This window comes from Salminus brasiliensis, chromosome 6, assembly GCF_030463535.1.
Source record: "Salminus brasiliensis chromosome 6, fSalBra1.hap2, whole genome shotgun sequence".
In the NCBI taxonomy this organism is placed as follows: Eukaryota; Metazoa; Chordata; class Actinopteri; order Characiformes; family Bryconidae; genus Salminus; species Salminus brasiliensis.
In genome coordinates this window covers 37010901-37031236 of record NC_132883.1, presented here as the reverse complement: position 1 = coordinate 37031236, position 20336 = coordinate 37010901, and the positions used below count along the sequence as shown (strand labels likewise).

The 20336-nt window shown below is 42.8% G+C and overlaps 2 protein-coding genes across 5 annotated transcripts in view; one reads left to right on the top strand and one right to left on the bottom strand.

Moving 5' to 3' along the window:
* The window catches only part of arhgef16 (Rho guanine nucleotide exchange factor (GEF) 16), a 20240-nt gene extending 7898 nt beyond the window's left edge, over positions 1-12342 (top strand). Inside the window, exons 6-15 of the mRNA XM_072682267.1 lie at positions 2231-2391; positions 4727-4879; positions 5860-5989; positions 6175-6249; positions 7914-8006; positions 8472-8626; positions 10161-10310; positions 10489-10559; positions 11339-11440; positions 11898-12342. Coding sequence (XP_072538368.1) covers positions 2231-2391; positions 4727-4879; positions 5860-5989; positions 6175-6249; positions 7914-8006; positions 8472-8626; positions 10161-10310; positions 10489-10559; positions 11339-11440; positions 11898-12037 — 1230 coding nt within the window. The 3' untranslated portion in view covers positions 12038-12342. The remainder of the gene's footprint in view (positions 1-2230; positions 2392-4726; positions 4880-5859; positions 5990-6174; positions 6250-7913; positions 8007-8471; positions 8627-10160; positions 10311-10488; positions 10560-11338; positions 11441-11897) is intronic.
* Positions 12194-18622, bottom strand: ybx1 (Y box binding protein 1). 4 transcript variants are annotated; one of them, XM_072682272.1, is made up of 8 exons: positions 18422-18622; positions 16209-16272; positions 15938-15971; positions 15751-15840; positions 14973-15290; positions 14655-14752; positions 13819-14092; positions 12194-12528 (listed from the first exon to the last, which is right to left on the bottom strand). In XM_072682272.1, the coding sequence occupies exons 1-7, from the start codon at positions 18528-18530 to the stop codon at positions 13861-13863; spliced, it is 945 nt and encodes a 314-aa protein (XP_072538373.1). In that variant the 5' UTR covers positions 18531-18622; the 3' UTR covers positions 12194-12528; positions 13819-13860. The 4 variants fall into 4 exon arrangements, with proteins under 4 accessions (XP_072538373.1, XP_072538375.1, XP_072538376.1 ...); XM_072682274.1 differs by having other exon boundaries at positions 13819-14089; XM_072682275.1 differs by having other exon boundaries at positions 14667-14752.
* Between the last annotated feature and the right edge of the window lie 1714 nt (positions 18623-20336).

Below are 20336 nucleotides of genomic sequence, written 5' to 3'. Positions count from 1 at the left end.
CATCAGGTTGTTAAATAACTACAGCTGCATACAATCATCCAAGAGCTTTGCAGTGATGAGGGACACACAAGGATATCAGGATCATCAACAGATGTTTGCTTAATAAAATCATTGGAATCGGACAGATGGTCAGATTTGACTTCTATTAAACTGATATTTGATGATCTATTTATTGGACTCCAGAAGAGCAGAATGTTTAGGCGAGGCTGGACTACTGCACATAGTCCTGATTTCGTAATGGTGTCTAGAATATAATAGAATGCATTAATTCAGTATTTTAACTTGTTCTTTGATGTATAAATAGTAGATATGTGGTTAGCGGACATCTGAGAGAAGAGATTATAAAATCTAGCGTTAGCTTGTAGCCCAACACGGACAGTCGCATGCTTCTCCGGCTTTCACTTCAACTTCAATTCTATATTGAATCTAGTGGTTATGTGCTGTTCTCCAGTATCATCAACCCCATATTCTTTTATCGCTGTTTTCGTTAGGAGTCAGTTTTGGTGATGAGTCAAGACTGCTGCGTAGAGCTGGACAATATGAAGATATTTTATTGTATCGTGATAAATGTTTGTATTGTGATACAATATGCTTTTCTAAGGATATTCAAGGATATCGTTAGTGCTTAATAAACACTGATCAACTGCACTTTTCATTGATAACCATGTAATTAGACTCGTCAAATCAGATGACGTGTAGCAGATATCTGCTCACAATTCTCATATCAGTGCATCTCCAGTTTCAGTGCAGTCAGACTGCACCCTGGCTGCTGGCTTTGTGGCTATTAAATGTCTGATTCTTGTGTCCAAGTACAGTCTCGCTGCTGTGTAAATAGCAAGGTCCACCTTGTACACACAACACAGCCACACCTTGTTATTCTATTCTAGGCTTTTCCCTTTTCCATACTCGGCATTGTGTATGGAATCAGGTGGCTTCAGTGTGGCTTTGGGATTCATAAACAGATGTCTCTCCTAGTTATAGTGCTGGAGTGTAACACACCTTTATTTTTTTATTTAAGTTTTCTCCTCACTTCAGTTTAGCCGGGTCCCTAACAACCCTGTTATCTGCCTTATAGCGCTGGAGCTATAAAACCATGAAGTCATTCTCCATATTATTTAATATCCAGCCGGAAGCTCATTTGAATACAGCTAAAGTGAAGGGAATTCTTAATTGCACAAATAATGTATAAAAAAAGTAGAGCTTCGTCCATAAGCAATAGCATGATCCCACTGTTGGTACTGGTATCACCTTACCCATAGCTTACACCTCAGAGTCATTTTAAAATCTCAGATTGACGCCTGAGTCTCATGTCTTATGTTGATGTTATTGTTATCTTTCCATATGGTGATAAATCTGTTGTATCATGAGAGTTCATCATGTTAACTCATTTCGTGACAGACTCCGTGCCTACTTCCTGTCTGTTGTGTCATGCTTTGTTTTATTGTAGGGCATTATATCATGGTTAACACCCCTACACAACACAACCATTTGGAGAGACTGTGTGCACATAAATTTTTTTTTAAAAAAGGGCCTCCTATGGCTGGTTGTGTTGTGTAGGGGTGTTAACCATGACGACATGTTCTACAAATAATGGCTGCAACATTTTCCTATAGATCAGAATAGGTCAGAATAATCACAAATACAGATGTTTAGTCCAAGCTACTGATGAAGAGGGTAAACCTGATTTGACCTGGATAGTGGATTGTCCTACTCTAACATACTTTCTGTACCTGCACGTTAACAGAGGAGCAGAATCACTATCATTATGACCTGCTGCTGAGGGTGCTTCATATTCAGTTAAGCTGATGGTGGCAAAGGTAATAGTGCCGACAGGCAGTCGTGTTGTAGTTGAGTGTTTGAGTAGTGTGAGCTTTATATGCTCATTCTGAAGTTTATAAAACAAAAATGGTATATTATTATTGATTTATACACATGGACACAAGTATCGGGACACCTACTTATTCTTTGTTTCTTCTGAAATGAAGGTAATTAATAAATTAATTCTTCCCTGTTTTTGACTGTCTCTACTCTGTCACTACTGTCCTTCCAGAGAACACAGTTCACAGATCTACTGCTCCACAGCTCAATACTAATCTGTTCTTTATTTGCTCCAGGAAGATGTTGTTGGGTTGGTTTGTTTGTTTGTTTGTTGTCCCCAACCCCCCCCCCAACTTTAAAACTGTGGCTTGTTTCTTTCCACTGATGTCTTCAGTCTGTGTGTTTTGTGTAGGCCATCTTTGAGATCATGACTTCGGAGTACTCCTACCAGCACAGTTTGAGCATCCTGGTGCACCATTTCAAAGCCAGCGAGGCCTTGAGGAAGACCATGACCACGACCGAGCACCATCACCTGTTCTCCAACATCTCTGTCATCCAGACGGTCAGCAAACGGTACGCCACTGAAACACAACACAGCACAGCAGCAGTTTATGTAAGGGTAGGTCTAGGTATTGTTGTGTTTTATAAAAAGGGATAAGGGAGAGTCTCCACATTTTAGAATGTGTGAGACCAAAGAGCATGTTTCATACATCTCAACTTTTCTTTTTATGGACATGTTTTGGGAAGCACCAGAAACATCTGGTGGAAAATTGTGGAAAATGGCATTTCTAGGTTTTTCAGCTGAAAGAAAAAAAAATAAAGATGAACTAGATCTACAACTAAATGCCAAAATAAATCATAGGAAAATCACCTAATTACAATGCTGTTTGTTCACTTCTCACTTCTCCCCATGTTTAAACAGTTTATTCAGATAAACAGGTTAAAACACAGTAACACAGTAAAACAATAGAAGCAGAAAGGAAAGTTCCCGCTAGCACAGCAACACTGTAAATAGTAACAGGTTTTAAACTGAAAGAAAAAAAACCCCAACATTTCCAAAGTGAAGAGTTACTTAACACAACTTCAACCTAATGGAATTAATTGCTAATTGAAACCCAGTAAATGACCAGCTGTTCTCTTGTCCAAGACATTTAATTTAAATTTATTATCTATACAATTTTGAAAGCATATTTTATCAGTAATAAATGTATTTTCTTTTATTTTGGTTTCTCTTAAATTTCTTAATTTTAGTTTAGTTCCAATTTTAAATAACCAATTACTACTACTAAGATACTTAGTACTCTTCCCGCATCACATATGATGCTCTTGACATGTAGAGAGAGAGAGAGGCCAATTGTGCTCTCTCAGGCTGTGGCTGCTGATGGCAGGCAACATGACATGGGATTCAAACCAGTACCATTGATGGCAACAGAATAAAAACTCTAGTATGATTACGTGCAAATGTGGAACCCATTAGGACAAAGAAGGACTTGTACTATTTATTTTAACAGACACTCATTATCATGTAAAATACACATTCTCACTATAATCATTTACTGCAGCTGACTACATTCAGACCTCGTTTAACATAATCCAGGTTTCCCAAACCAGTTTTCAACAGACAGCCGCCCTTTGGCTCGCAACAGTAGAATTGCTACTGGTATTACCTCTCTCCTCAGTCAGTGTAATCAGTCTCTACTGTTGGGCTGATATGGGACTGGTTTAGTGCTTTCTAATGTGGTGTACAGTGAACTAAGCAGCATAAAAAAGCATAGATGCCAGCAATAGGCCAATGAGGAAATAAGGAAAACCTTTTATCTCTGAGAAAAAAAATCTCAGCTTTAATGTTACAGTATTGGATTCCAGTTCATTTTGGGCCATTAATTATGAAATGTGTATACAAAGTAAAGGGGAACCTAGCATTATTTAAATGATGTAACAAATGAAGGCCTAATGTTTTCACATCACAACACAACAGTCTTTTCCAGTAGGTTTCCAAGTGTGTCAGGCCTGTGTCCTGACATGTTTTATTCCGACACTTGCGGTGTTCTCTTCTGCACAGGATATGTCGAAACATGCTAGTCAAACTGGTTTAGCAGCCCAGCCTGTGTAGGAGTCCTGTTTCTCTAAAGCTAGGACTTTCTCCACACTGAAAGGATCTCTACTTAGCCTCCGACTGGGAGAAACTGACCTAGACCAGGGTCAGCTACCTGAAAGTACAGGTACTCGGCCAAAAGGTGTGGCATGGGTCCAAGCCCAGCCGAGCAATGCATAGCTGGTTCCTCAAGCATGCCGTTAGCAGCAGGGCAGGGTGTTCGAGATTAAGCTGAGTGGGGACATGGGAGGGACTCTTTTGAAGTTGTTTTTCCTCAGGCTGGGAGTTGCCATATGGACTGAGAAAATGGAAAGGAAGCCTTAATAGAAAGGCTACTGCAGTCTGCAAAGCAGCAGTCATTGCACTCCTTACCCTTATGTCATTTGCAACATTTATATTTAATCACAATTCTGTATAGACAGCTTTGAAACAGATTTTACGTTTACATGTACATGTTTTTCCCTGAAGTTGTGTATCCAGGCCTATATTCCAATAAGCCATAAAATTAAAACCACTTGCCTAGTATTGATGTAGGTCCCCTTTGGCCCCAGAAACAGCTCTGCCTTGTCGAGGCAAGGACTCGCCAGCATTAGATGTTTCCACAAGTCTTATGTGGGATTGGAGCTGCTGGTTTAGCCTTCACTCATACATATCAATAAGCCTTGGGCGCCCATGACCCTGTCACCTGTTCACTGGTTGTTCTTCAATGGTACAATTTTGTTAACTAGAAACGGCTATTTTTCAAAGCTTATTTTCCTTGTGGATAACCTCTCTCTCTCTCTTTCTCTCTTTCGCTTTCTTTGTTTCTCCTAGGTTTTTTGAGGAACTTGAGAGGCGGCACCAATTAAACCCTGTCATTAAGGACATCAGTGATATTGTACAAGATCATGCTAGCAACCACTTTGAGCCCTATATCGTCTATTGCTCCAATGAAACCTTCCAGCAGAGGACCCTGCAGAAGCTATCGTAAGTGTCTCCATGTGGCTGTTGCTTTCCTTTCTTCTTCCCCCTCCCCCAAACATGTTCAGCAGTTCGACCAGAGGCGTCCAAAAGATGCAGTGACTGGTTGCACAGAACTTGCCAGCTTTGCCAGCACATGCTGGCCTTAACTTTTCCAGTGTTGGTAGCTTTGTAGGATCAGGGGAGACGTTTTTGCACATTTCTTGCTGAGCTACTGTTTTGGCAGTGTAGCTGCTGGTGCAGGCAGTGTACCAGATTTCACATGGTGTTGAGAAGATGAAGGTGGATTAACAGGGGTGTTGAGGAGATGAGGGTGGAGTAGCAGGGACGTTGAGGAGATGAGGGTGGAGTAATGGGGTGTCTTATGAAGTGGCTGACAGGAGGTCAGTGGAAACAAGCTTTGATCCAGAGATCAGGTTTTTAAACAGGCCCCTTATACACTGTACTGATGTACTGATGATGCCATCACATGAATATTGTTTTATTATAATGCTCTACATATTTCACAGTTTTGAATTAATAAGAAAAAGGGAGGGAAAGGGAAAATTAACGTATGCTTCATCTATCAGATCTGTCCACTTTGGCTAATACTCAACATTTCAATATCTGTATCACAAAAGAAAAAGTGGCATTGTGCACTCATGGGTCCTAATAAACAAACAGTTCTGAAAACGTGGGCTGAATGTATCAGTATGAAAAATGTCTGAAGATGAAGTTCATATGAAAAATAGTAAAGTTATATTAGAGTAGATGTAGGACTTTGGTAATGACAGTGATGAAATTGTAAAATATAAACACACAACCCTTTTACAAACTGGTTCCATTCATTTCATAAAAGAGTATAGTGGGTAAAATACTGGTAATGTATTGTTGATTTGCAATACTTGCTGTGTGTGTGTGTGTGTGTGTGTGTGTGTGTGTGTGTGTGTGTGTGTGTGTGTGTGTGTGTGTGTGTGTGTGTGTGTGTGTGTGCGCGTGTGTTGCAGTGAGAAAAACACAGCCTTTAAGGAGGTGCTGAAACAGATCGAGTGTAGTCCTGAATGTGGAGGATTGCCCATGTTCTCTTTCCTCATTCTGCCCATGCAGAGAGTTACCCGCCTGCCCCTACTGATGGATGTGAGGATACCAACCTTAAACACACACACACACACACACACACACACACACACACACACACACACAAACAAAACCTGCATAAAAAAAGAAAACACATACTTCAGCTTTATAACATGTACTAGCCTTTGCTGTTATTTTATGATGCGACTGAAGTTGCCCCTCTCCCTGTGTGTACCTTCACGCAGACCATCTGTCAGAAGACAACCAAACAGACGACCGAATACTATGCAGCTCGCTGGGCACTGAAGGCCATCAGTAAGGTACAGTGTGCACTGAAGCCTATATTCAACCAGACAGTCCTACAGGCCTGGAAATCCTGCCATTATTCACTCAATAGGCAAATTGAAGATTTATTATTTAGAAGTATTAGTTAATCAATATTGAGATTAGGTGATTCAGCTACATTCTACATTCTATAATAACTAAATAAAACAACCAAAAATTCTAGGGATGTTTGCATTTATTAAGTATACATAGTATGTGGTAAAAAAAAATGTTCAACTGTCCCATTCACAGCCCTGTTCTTTTGTCTCTGAATAAAACACACTGAAACTCTGCCCTATTGACTAGTGGTGTCTGAAGAAATAGTATAGTAAAGTATAGTGTTCAGATGATGTCCACTACAGAAGTACATGGAATACCCATAATTTGAAGGTTCGCATGCAGCTTTTTCTGAGGAAGGCCGACATTCAGACATCAGTCAACCAGTGTTGCCAGATTGGGCGGTTTCCTACCAAATTGGGTTGATTTTGCAACCGTGACAACAAGACCTTTTACCAGGAGTCGAATCTCCCAAACTGCTTTTGACACATTAAAGTCTTGATGCTTAAGCAGGGAGACCTGTGTTTGCTCGTTGTACAGTGATCTCTTAAGATCACTTTTGTTTGCTGAGAAACGAGCAAACACAGGTCTCACTGCTTAGGTATCAAGACTTGCATGTGCCAGAAGTTGCTGTGGAGATCCGGTTAATCTGGCAGTACATAGTCCTGCTAAATTCTCTTCCTCATGTAGAATTGATTTTAATATTAGATGGTTAATATAAGATGGCTACAGTTTATCAGTAGGCCATGTTGGTTTGGATTGGCATCAGCTGTTTTTGATGTTTAGGTTTGGGTGGTTTAGCAACTTGGAGGCTTTAGCAACCCTCAATACGGCACACTCTGCCGGCGAACAGCAATCATCTCTCAGGGTACAGCTGCAATGCACTGTTGCACGAGCAGAAGCCTAATGTTGAGAAAAAACGGTAGAGTGTTGAGTGTTGTCTTATTTTATTTATTTATTTATTTTAAAAATGCTCTTGTTTTTAGGTATTAGGTGTAAATCTAACAGGGTTTTAAAATTGGTCTGTTTGTGCAGTTCGCACATCCATCCCTCCAACAGTAATTTACTGGGACACGTTCATACTTGCAAGTAAACAGGATGTGACGTCGTCAACAGCTCCTTCGTTTCTGACTCTAATACAAAAGAGACTCCGGCTTGCCAAACTAAAAACCACACACAAGCAGAGCAGGCATGTATCAGCGTTAAAAAAGGCTTAATAATTATGACATTTATTTTTTGATCACATGGTTGATTGTGGGTTTGATACACCGGTCCACTAAACAGTCACTGTGGTCTCTTGAGCAAGGCCTTTAACTGTCTCAGACCTTGTAATCTGACCCTGGCTTCTAAGCTGGGATATGCGAAAAGATAATTAATTGTGCTGTACAAGTATATGTATGCTTTTTAAAAGCATATTATTATTATTATTATATTTATGAAAGGGTGGAGTGGAATGCTGGACCACAGTTCCTTTAAGAGTTTTTAAACAACAGCTGAATAGCATGGTGATTACCTCATTTGGTGTTGGCCATGCTGTGCAACAATGAGAGCTCAGGGCTGGTTTACAAGGTCATCTTATTTGTTGTGTTTATCTGTTGGTCAGCTGGTGAAGAGCTGTAATGACGGAGCCCGGAGGATGGAGCGCACTGAGCAGATGTACACCATCCAGAAACAGATGGATTTTGGGAAGATCAAGGTCTCTGCTGCAGCACTGCAATTATATTGGAGTCATCCACACTCCGATGTTTATAACACTTAAAGCCAACAAAACAAAGATTCTGTGTTACTAATGTAGTGATGACATGCTCCATAAATACATGTACATAAACACAATTAGGGAAAGCTATCTGACTGGGACCACTTTAGTAATCGTAATGGAATACATTATTATTTAATTTGTAAGGGCTTTAAGCTAAGATATGCTTGTTTTTAGTTTTGCAATGGATCTGCAGGACTAATCCACGACTGAAAGGCTAAAGACACTGCAAACACTTTGCTTAAACTGTGCTGTTAGATACATAAGCCTGAAAGCGCCTGAAATCTGCAATAGGCAAACTTCAGACACAAACATAATGTGGAGGCTCAATTACATTACATTCCAATTTCGGCATAAGTTCATTAATATGTTAAAGCATTTATTATTCTTTCTCTGTGTTTGTAGCCATTCCCGCTGGTATCAGCCTCTCGCTGGCTGCTGAAGAGAGGTGAGCTGCCCATTTGCCTGGTGGAGCTGGGTATTTTCTGGAAGGCTTTCAGCCACAAGAGCTACTGCCTGTTCGTCTTCAACGATGTGCTGATCGTCACTAGAAAAAAAAGGCAAGTCCACCTGTTTTTGTTTTTACTTCTTTATATAAAAAAGCAGTGGAGCTGAATCTGGAAAGATTCAGAATTTAAAGTAGAGGTTTTTGTTATGACAGCATATGAATGGGGCAGGATTGTCATGCTACAAGAATTGTTATTGATGCCAAGTGTTCAATTGATACCACATAATACTATGGTAAAATAAAGTAAACAGACTCTTTGGGACTCAACATCAGAAAACCAAGGGTTTGGTGCCCATGTGTAGCCAGGTTTGTGCAGCGTTTACGTTTTCTTTGAATCCTGTTTATTTTGAACACTTCCTACTTGTGGGTGCTGTGTGGTTTAAAGCTGGCTCTGAGGGTCTAGGAGGTAGAGGGGTATGTACAAGCAGGTAGTTTGAATCCTGCAAAGGACGACTGTTGCTTGGCCATCTGGTTGCTGATGTAACAGGATTGTTCATTGACGAGATAAAAGATGCAGTGGTGGTTCATGTGGGGTGAAGTAAACACGTTAGTTCTCACCCTTGTCCAACTTGGTTGCATTTTATGTAAGGGATTCTAGCAAAATGAAATTCCAGATGTATGGCAGTGGTCACCAACTCTTTGTGGAGATCTACCTTCCAGCAGGTTTTTACCTCCAACCCAAATTGAAGGGCTTTTTCACACTAGAGTGGCCCAAAGCTCCGATCTCTGGTCCTCCTGAAATTTTGTGTCTTGCTTTGAGGTGACTGGTGCAGTCTGCTGCTGCGTGTGGGCTTGCAGGATTGGTTCATTTTGTCGTGACTGCTTTCGAAAGTTGCAGTTTTCACTCATGCAGGCTGTGAAGAGTATTGCAGAATGTATAAACCATTGAAGATGTAATGTAAAGCAGTAGTGTTCGATTCTGGTCCTAAACGGCTGCAGTTGCTTCATAGTTTGAGCATAGAGTTTAGATGCTCATCTTAAGAGCTTCAGTTACATTTAAACGGATTGATATCAGTTTGGCTGTAACTCAGAATTTCAATATCTGTATTAGCCGGTTTAGTGTTTAGCACTGCAGTAGCAGGTCAGTAGCAGATGTAGAGTGGCCTGAGTGGCTTCAGGGTCAGCTCTCAGCAAGGGGAGGTTTGGATGGCTGATGTAGCATAGCATGCCTGACATACCTTCATAACTGAATAGCTGAAGCTAAGCTGCAAGCAGTCAAAGGGCCATCCCTGACTCAGGCTAGCACTCGTACAGTATCTCAGCTGAGAGGAAGAACCAGAAGCATGACTGAACTGCAACTTAGCCTAATGTCTGTCATGAATGGGAGGCCATTCTTATAACCAGTTTGCAGGCTAGCAACTCGCTTTAGCCAGGCCTTATTTCCAGGCCAGTCATTTAGCAATATAACACGAGAGGGAGTGTCTCATTCATGACAATGCAGCTTTTTTTTCAGAACCATCTCTATACAAAAAACACCTCAAAGGAGGAATTGCATTACTGGTACAACAGATGCTATCGAGGACTAGTTTTGTCAGATTGTGTCTTGGGGCATTCTTGTAACTTGAACCTTGTGTGTACGTAAGCAGCGAGGAGAGCTATGTGGTGTTTGACTACGCCACACTGGAAAACGTGGAGGCAGAAGAAGGGCAGGCTGACTCTAAGCACTACCTGCGACTCACCATGAAGCACAACAGCGAGGGGCGCTGCGAGCAGATGGCCTTTGTGGCTGAGAACAAGTAAGCCGCCATGAACGCACGTCGTCTCTAGCTCCATCTGCTGGCACATATGTAAATTATTATGAGCCAGCATTTGACAGCTTGCAACATCCTGTATATCACGGTGGGAGAATAATGAACAGTAATGACTTCCAATATTTTTAAAGAGATGTGTACATATGGATGACTGTGTTTACAGACTGGACAGAGCTCGCTGGGTCACTGCTCTGCGAAGGCACAAGCAAGCAGACAGTATCCTTAGCGAAGAAGGTGAGTGGTCAAATATTAGAAATCATTCAGAAAGACAATAGCATATTTTTTTTATCATCAATAACAGTTGGAATGGGGCTATTTTCAGCCTCTGGTTATGCAGAAATTATGAGCCAGGACAACTTTTTGAATAAGGTCATTTACAGTGGAATGCAAAAGTTTGGGAATCTTTGACAAGAAGCTCAAAACGTGGTCAATCCACCCCAGTGTTCAACAGTTTGCTAATTGCAGTCATATTGTTCGTTATATTTGAACTTTGTCAGGCTACAGGACTTGTTTCCAAACAGGTTGCCTTCTAAAGACTGGTTCATCTTCTACTCTAGTTCTTTTCAACCCTGGTCCTGGAAGCACCCTGTCCTGCACGCTTTAACACACCCCCTGCAACTCTGAAAAGGCTTGTTAATCAGCTGATTGAATCGGCCATGTTTGGTTGGGACACTGTTCTACGCAGTAAAATTATTTTTGCGTGCCACTGTATCAGGTATTTTAAAGACAACTAACACCCTGCAGATTTTTAGCTCCAACGTTACTCCTTTAGGGGTATATTTGCATATGTCATGTGGTGGATCTCCAGGACTAGGATTGAGCACCCCTGGTATTAGAGGGTTATCATGTAAAATTATTGCTTTTCTGGTACAAAAACCACAACATTTGAGTTTGTGAATATGGGATATGAATCCTAAGGAATGTATATCAGGAACTTCTATTCCCATAGAATTTGTAGGCCAATGCTAACAGAACAGTCATAAGGACACCATGCTTGTTTGTGTATATTTCAGCCCTTCCTCAATATGAAGCTACCAAAGCCTATATGCCTAAGGAGCCAGATGAGCTAAGTCTGCAACAGGCTGAAGTGGTCATCGTCCTGCAGGAGGTGGAAGGTAAGGAGGCATTGTAACATCTGAACAGCTCCCTCCCCCAAAATTTGAGCCATTGTGGATCAATACCAGCTTAAACTGGCTTGGAGCAAGATCAATGTGTGCTTATGTGATGTCAATGGAATATTTAACCCTAAAATGACTGAATTGAAGGCAGTGGGGAACATTGGCCATGTCATGTGCAACTGAAGCTGTTTTAGGTGCCCCCTGGTAAGACATCTGTAGAAGTGCAGAACCTAGTATGTCCAGTTCAGTGTGTTATAGTGACTTCACACATACAAGCTTCAAAACTGAGAGTCATCTGAAGTCATGTGGTTTAACCCACTGAATCATTTGCCTGTGTTATCGTTTAAAAAGGGCTGAGTAAGGCCAAATGGAATTCCAAAAGGCCAAAAAAAAGCCGTTTACATCACCAACGGCACTCTGAATCATCAAAATGAGTCCAAGCTGTCTGTTCTAGGTTGGTGCTATGGGGAACGAATGAGGGATGGCGAGAGAGGCTGGTTTCCAGCAAGCTGTGCTACCCAGATCACCAACCGCACTGCCCTGGAGTCCAACATTCAGCGCATGGAGAGACTGCGCAAAGAGACCAACGTCTGAGCACACTTTGCAACTACATCACATGAGTGCCCCTGCTGAAGAACTGCATGAGAGGGTGGAGCTGTTATAGTGACTTTGCTCACACTGAAGTAATTTTACTTTACAGAGCTCAAATTTGAACTTGATCAAACCTGAAAGAAAACCCAGAGGAGAAAGTTCGTCTTTATCTTTTATTGAGCTTGCCTTTTGTTAAAATTCATGTTTGGATACATAAAAAGTTATTTAAAAATGTCAAACTGACCAGATATCAAATTACTTCTTTTAAAAACCATTTGGTGTAAAAACTTAAGACCGATTTAGAAAAACATCTGCTGTTTCCCCAAAACTTTTAGCTGTCACATAAAAAGAATGGAAAAGAAAACAGGTCTGCATAGATTCTGCAGGCAATCGGTGGTAATCTGGTCAAACGCATGTTGCAAGCTTAGACGATCGTCAGGTCAAATCTGGTTCTTATTGCTCAGATCTTGGATGTTTCTTCTTGTTGACAAAAACTGAAAGCACAAGAACGGAGAGAAACAGTTAATTCAGCTTCAGTCAAAAGTGCCGTGCCTAGGGTACTGTAGTTACTCTGGCTTTCTAACTGAACTTCAATTGGAAACGACCATGCACATAAAATGTCACTCAATGATGCAAACGCCAAAGGCACAATAGAGTGTGCTGGAGCCGGGCATTTAGTTTGCTTTATCAAATCCACAGTGTTAGCTCGTGCACTCACTGAACAGGCTGATCTAGCCTTATGTCAATGGAAAGTGCAAACTGAAGCACTGCTCCAGGGCAATCAGAGTTTAACCGAGCTGGGCACTTTACCAAGATGCCATCCTCTGTGGCATGTACCCTTCCCTTTCCCGTGATTCTGGTTAAACCAGCACACCAGACAAGAACATAATGTGAAATATTTAACAGTTACATTTCAGAGGATTGGGAGGTGGTCTGGATTCAATAGTTTGTTTTAATGCACTACCCATGCACCCACACTGGAAATCTCAAATGCATAACAGCTGCCAGCATTGCCAGGGTACCAGCTATGTTTACAGGTGCTGTAACGTTTTAATGCAGTTTGAATTCTCTTCACCCTTTAGTGATTAGAGCCATTACATTTATTTAAAAAACAAAAAAAACTGCCCCGCTCTAACATTTACTAAGGGCTTGGCAAGGGTGGCATTGGTCTCCTTTTGGCAAGTGCCAATCAAGAATCCAAATATTATCCCGAGAAAACCCCTCAACAAACTAGGCGCGTGTATAGAGTACCACCCATGACCGCGTAAAAATATCTGCATATGGGCTGAAGTGAATTCTGTTCAGTATTGGCCATCACTCAGGAGTTAACAGAAGAGTGATTTGATTCTAGTAAATCATTTAGTTTCAGACACCTATACCAAACAGGTTTCCTTTTTGCTCCTCATCGTCATAAACTATGCTTCCTAAGGATTGTGCATATCAGTATTCAAAAATTTCAAGATATGCCCAACCAGTTTGATCAGTCTGTCATTACAGTTTTTTGTTTTGAAAGTGTTCATGTTTTCAAGCAGTCCTATAAACGCTAAATGAAAGCTAACAAATTCCAAAATTAACCTCAATCCAAAACCCATATCTAAATCTTACCCTTAGAAAACTCCAGCTCTATCCACACACTTTAAAATAAAAAAATTGCCTCCAAATAATACATAGCCATACAAGTGTGACAAATTATAAAACACAACACTTGAAACATAACTAGCTGCATGGCATACCCATGAACAAATCACTCCAAGAATTAGTAATCAAAAAGGTTTGAAACCAACCCGGCAGGATGGTGCAAGATGGTGAAGCCGGTGGGGGTTGTTCTACTCTGCCCCGCCTTGTTCGGCTTCGGGAGCGGCTGATTTGTCGGCGGATGCTTCTGCTGCCTTGCTGTCCTTGCCGTCCTGAGGCTTGGTGGTCTGGGTCCGTCTGCGGCGGTAGTTGAAGTTGCGGCGGTAGCGGCGCTGGCGGGGCTCTTGGTTTTGGCCACCCTCACCCTGGTTCTCCTTGTCCTCTTCCCCTTCCCGCGGTGGCCGGGGACGGGGTGGACCCCTGCTAAATATAGACGTTGGTTACTTACATCACATACTAAACTGAAATTAAGAATGGTTACATAACCAAGTAGAGAACTGTAAGAAATATGAAAAGTGATTAACATGAGCATTTACTATCCGAAGCTGCAACAGAGAGAACAGAATGCCTAAACATTTTAAAACCTTTTTAGAGAACGGTTTGTCATGGCCAATTCCAAGATACCATCTAGTCTCCCTTAAAATATGATCTACTGCCCCTGAGAAGTAAACAATTTCAAATGCATTTCTTTCTAGCTTTTGATTACTCATTAAACTGAGCACACAGGACAGTGCTTCTGATTTTGCATGTTTGGCTTAACAAACAGCCAGATTTGGTTAGCATCATTCTGCATCGTTCGGCAGGGGAGGAACAAAGTCATCCATTCAACTGTACCAGTACCCATTTGTGGCAGAGATCTATTAATGATTAGTGTCTGTGACAAATTCCATCAATGGCCACAACAAAACCGCCAATGTTGGGTTAGTCACATGTCCCTCATCATCTCAATGTTGCAGCCTCATGGCAGTGAACACAACATGCAAACCTTGGTCTGAACCTTGGTCGGAAGCCTCTGTAGAAGTTCTGCCTCACTGGTTTGTTGCCCTGATCTGGACCGCCCTGGTTCTCATCGCCTTCCCCACCCTAGAAACAGAGGAGCACAAAAAGTTAACACACAACAAACACTATGCAACACTGAGTGACCAAGTCTAAGTCAGTTAGACATCTTCGAGAACAAATTGGACCATGTCACAAGCACTATATTCCACAATTTGGCCTTTTTCAATGCCAACTTCAACACTAAGGGCTTTACACGCTTTTTCTAAGGGCTTTACACCCCCCCCAACTTCAGCCACCAGCATACCTCAGTCATCTCTCCCCTGGGTGGTGCGTTGGTGTAGGGGGGCCGGCGTCCATAGCGCCTTCTCACATAGTAAGGGGGATAGCGCCGTCTGCCCGGGAAGGAGGGTTTGCGTTGTTGTTGCTCACCCTCAGGTGCGTTATCTCCACTCTCTCCCTTTTCACGCACCTCTCCCTCCCCGTCACTCTGATAGTTCTCCTGGTAGTCGCGAGGAGGTCCTCTCCTGCGTGGGTACCGCCTGTACCGGTTCCTGTCAGCTGCATATTTGCTCCCCTGAACGGGAACGCCGCCTGGCCCGGTGACATTGGCTGCCTCAGCACCCTGAAAAGACATTTGGAAAATATTTTTAAACAAGGTAATAACATGCACATTTACAATACACAAGCGCCAGGCTACGTTCACACAGCAGGACATAATATTTATTAAAAACTATCAGCAGTGTGAACATTATTTAGTTAATTCTGCCCCTGTTTCAAAAATTACCCTAGATAGAGCACACCTCCAAAATGTGGCCACAGGACTGACAGCAAGCGAGTCATTTCTTTTTTTTTTTTTTCTGAATTCAAGCTGTAAGCTGATCTGTAGGTTAGTAAAGCTGCATAGAGCGCCAACACCTTAAGGCACTGGTCAGATGCCTGGCATTTTCAGTTAAAGATACTGGGACTCCCATTAAAGTTAGTTGCTAGGTCTACTAAGGGTTTTTTGTTTTTTTTTGTTTTTTCTTCTCTCTTTACACTGCTGAAAGAAAATGACATGGTAAGTTTTAGGAAATCAACCTCACCTTTTCCCCCTCAACCACATCAAACTCCACAGTCTCTCCATCCCCAACACTGCGAAGGTATTTCCTTGGGTTATTTTTTTTAATGGCCGTCTGGGGACAAGCAAAAAGCATTGATCAGGACACCAAACTATTTACTCTGCATATTAAAGTTACAAAGAACAAGAACAGAGACACTGCAAATATTTACCTGGTGTACAAAGACGTCTTCCTTGGTGTCATTTCTTAAAACAAGCAAAGAAAGATGTGATCAAGTCGGTGACGGAGACATGAGATCCAGTTAATTGAGATAAACATGAACCAACTGGCTTTGGACAGTGATTAGCACTCTTGAGTAAACAGTAGTGTGTTCCTGCCAGAGCAGTCAGCATTCTGGCTGTAAGCATTTCAGAGCTCTAATAGGATTGAGGATGTTCCCTGACCCACATATAATGACTGGTATCTAACTGCAAGCAGTTTACCTGTTGATGAAACCGTAGCCATTCCTTACGTTGAACCATTTCACTGTCCCCAGGACCTTTGTTGCTACAGGAGTAAGAGGGGGAAAAAAAGATTATGAATTAGGAACGCCACTCTTGCAATGTTTCAAAAATCATTGTTTGAATGCACATGAGAGGGTTTTGTGCTTCAAGTGAGAATGCAAACAGCACAGCCATGAAGAAAAGGAACCCGTAACCATTGCCAAATTCTAAGCAGACATTTAGAGGGAATCTATTTATATCCTCCAACTGTCGAGCTGTTTATAGACTCTGATGTAAAACCACTGCTCTGCATAGCCAGCTGCTCGTATCAGGGTCTTTCTTCAGAACAGGACTCATGTTCCTATATGGGTTTGTGTTCTGACCCTGCGAGTCTGAATTAACCCGTGATCAAGCAGTCCTGACACTAATACTAAACCAGTCACAAGCCTCATAACCACATATGTGATATTCTAGATATGGTGCTACGGGATCTCCATATTCATGCATTAATCATCGCCCACTTCTTCAAGGAAATGAGACACGGAGAGTGAAATAAGGAAGACATTATGATGTTACACGTGGTGTTACACGTTCCTGCTCCGAGGCGGGTCCAAGTTTACCTCAGGAAAATGACTGAAAATGCGTGATGGTCTCTTATATGGAGAGAACACCGTCCTTCTGCAGCACGACTCCTCGCTGCTGGTTCAAAATAAACCCAAAATGTGATCCAGCTAAGATAATGATCAGCCGCTAGCGAGGTAGCTAACTGGCTAGCTAGCAACACCGCTGCTGCGCTTACAGATGCTAGCTAGCTAAGTTAACCGTAGTAGCCAGTTAGCCACTAGCCTCAGCCATGTGGTTGGACTAACGCCAGGTAGAAAATAGTGAATTTAACGTCCGTGTGGGATCGACCTCAGCGCTGGTTAGAAATGGATATCGAGCTTCCAGAGCCGACGTTTTCTCGCGGAACGACCGGTTTCCGTTAAGCTCGCTCGGCTTATCCCAAATCGTGCGTGCTCGACGCTTAGACAAAAGAAATCCCCATCATCCGAGCAGCACGGCGGACATTTTGGGATCGGTAACTTCGGCGAGCTAGCTGCATCCTACTCGGCGTGTTCCCTGGATCATTTTGAAAGCAGGCAAACGCGCCTTTTTAATTTTAAACAGTATCCAGCAGAGCATCCCTCCCGCCTGCGCCGACTTCAGCGTCACCCAACCGGGGGGGTCGGCTCGCCTGCGTTCGGGCGGAGGATCCGGAGGCCAGCAGGCAAACAAAGAATAGCTTGAGCCTGTTTGGCTGATAAATTCACTAATACGCGGCGATGAACACCCCTGAAATAGCTAATGTAATTACGGGGGGCCATACTGTAGTATGCTGCAGAGATGTGTGAAACCACATGCCCCCTAAGGAGACCCACTGATACCCTGAAGACTCTAGCTAGGTAGATAGTAGGTAGCTAGCCAGCTAGTTCGCTAACGTTGGGGATGCCTGAAGCTGAGGTAAAAAGGGGTCACGATCAAGGCCAAACTCCTCTTGCTGTAAAGATGCTGAACAGAGAACTACCCCAATGTCTCCGCTCTGCTCAGACTTCCAGAAACGGTTGGCTACGTTTAAGCTGCCACATTAGTAGTCGTTTTATTCGCGTAATTGCGGAGCTACAGACAGTCCAAACCACGCTAGCTTGCCGAGTAGCCGGCCGGTGTGCGCGCACACACACAGGGAGAGAGAGAGGCCTCGTGTTAGCAAAGTTAGCTATAGCTACAACGCTAACCGCTCGATTTCGGAACCCGCGCGGACGAACCGCAGCACGCTCCTCGGTTTAAATTGGGAGCCGTGTCAGAATTAACCGTCGAACTGAACACGATAGCCAACGGCCGTTGAGAGTCATGTTATGAATTATTATTATTATTATTATTATAAGCGTTATTTTTCTCAACTAGCTGTACTAAACCACGAAGACACTCCACGGTACGCTGACCACGTTGGAGGCTCGTAAAACGGGAGTCGTGTTTTCAACGTGGACAACCTGGCGACAATACTAACGACAGAGCCACGGCGAGGGTGTCGTTGAGTTAACGCTACTTTTGTAAAATAACAGCATGCTCGGGCAGCTAGCTAGCTAACCGAGGTATCAGCCGGACATTAGTCTCAACAACAAGCGAAATTAACTGGACAACACGGGCAGGTTTATCATTAACGCCAGCTCCCTTACCGATGACCTTCTTATCCCCCGCGGTAGCTGCGGCTGCCGGGCTGGATGGGCTCTCCGCATCGGCGGCAGGCGGCGGCTGCTGCTGCTGTGTTTCGGCCTCGCTGCTCATGGTGGTTCCCTGTTGGTAAAGCCGGCGGTTGCTCTCTAGTGTGTTTTCCCGGTGCTAGATGGTAACCTGGGCCGGCGGTGGTGGGGGCTACTGCCTTCGGGCTCTCAGCTTTCCTTTCTCCGCTCCCGTTGCCGATCGAACTGGACGGAATCAGAAAACATACTGGAGGATATTCTCGAGCCGCCATCCCACTCTCTCAGCCGATTGGTCGAGATATTCCTCCTCGACTGACGTTGATCACTTTGCGAAAGCTCATTGGGCCACTCCGTCGTCAGTTAAGTCCTGTATTTACCCATCGTGTCTCTGATTGGTTCGTTCCGAAGAAGGCAGCTAGAAGCGAAAGCATCGCTGTGACGGAGCCAGCTACAGTATGTAGAAGCGCTATAGCACACGTTCAATACTAGTGTCTAACGTACATAGACTAGAAATACAGCCGGTTTAGGAAAACCATTCATTTACAATTACTAATGTGCAAAGTTACCTTTGACAGATCTTTCTAAACGTGCTTCCACTACAACAGCTAGCTATAATGCATATTTATGATCCAGCGCCGTTTACATACACAATAAAACAGTACACTAAAGAAATGTCTACATAGGCAGAAACCCCTTCTGATAAGCTTTAAAAATGAAATCCACCAATTTTTCGAAATACCTGCATATTATATCACTCAGGGTGTTTTGGTGTAGTTACTACTGTAGAGAAACTCAGACTTGTGCATGTGGAGGGAAGCAGGGGTTGCAATATCTAGCTACAACCCCCCTTGAGCTAGCCATTTTATTTACTAACCAAAATAATCACTGAAACTACACGTCGTGTATGTAACTATTGGCATAATAACACATTTAATGCATTAATAAACGCTTTAGACGTGAGGTTCCTCATCACCAACACTGATCAGAGGATTTCACACCAAATCACTTTGAATGGCATTTATTTATTTATTTATATTTTTTTTTTTACACAACTAAACGTACCAAAATGTTAAAAATCGTATCAGTTAAGGGTTGATACTTGATAGTGTGCTATATTAGCATTAGCAAGATTGATAGTGTCCTAAGGTAACACTAGTCACGAGCTCAAATGCTAATAACATAGCACTACCTAGCTTTAAGCTAGTGCTATTTTTTATTATTTATATATATATATATATATATATATATATATATATATATATATAAAAGGACATTTCTGTGGACAGTGCCCAATAACTGAGCTCAATTATGATATGAAAACATAACCCAGCTGTAGCTTTGAACGTTATGTACTGAAGCAGCGCTCAGTATCCAGTGGCCCTCTCCGTTTCTGCAGTGTGAAACCATAGCGCAGCCACTCCATTACCAGGGCAACCAGGCACCGAAATGTGGCACTGAATGAACCATCAACCCAGATATTAGCAAGGTCTATTTTTAACCCTGCGACGGATATGCTGAGCGAATTCATAATTTCACATTCACATAGGTGTAAAGCCCGTTTCAAAGCCACAGGCTCTGCCCACTGCATTTTAAAAGGGAACACTCTGCGGCCGGCGAGGAGACAGACCCTTGGCCGACTGCGAGACAGTCCCACACCGCCCCCTCCCTCTTTGTCATGTAAATGGCGCGCTGGCACTGCTGCGGAGTAGCTGGACGATGTGTGAAGAGCTTGTTGTTAATGGCCAGGCCCTGTTGTCGCACACACAAAGACGGGCTTTAACATTGACCCCAGAAACCTCCCACCGAGCCCAAAACTCTTCCTGCACTCCAGCTGAAAGGGCTCTTTTGTGTGGAGGGGACAGGGTCCAAAGCATGAAGGGTGGGGAAAGGG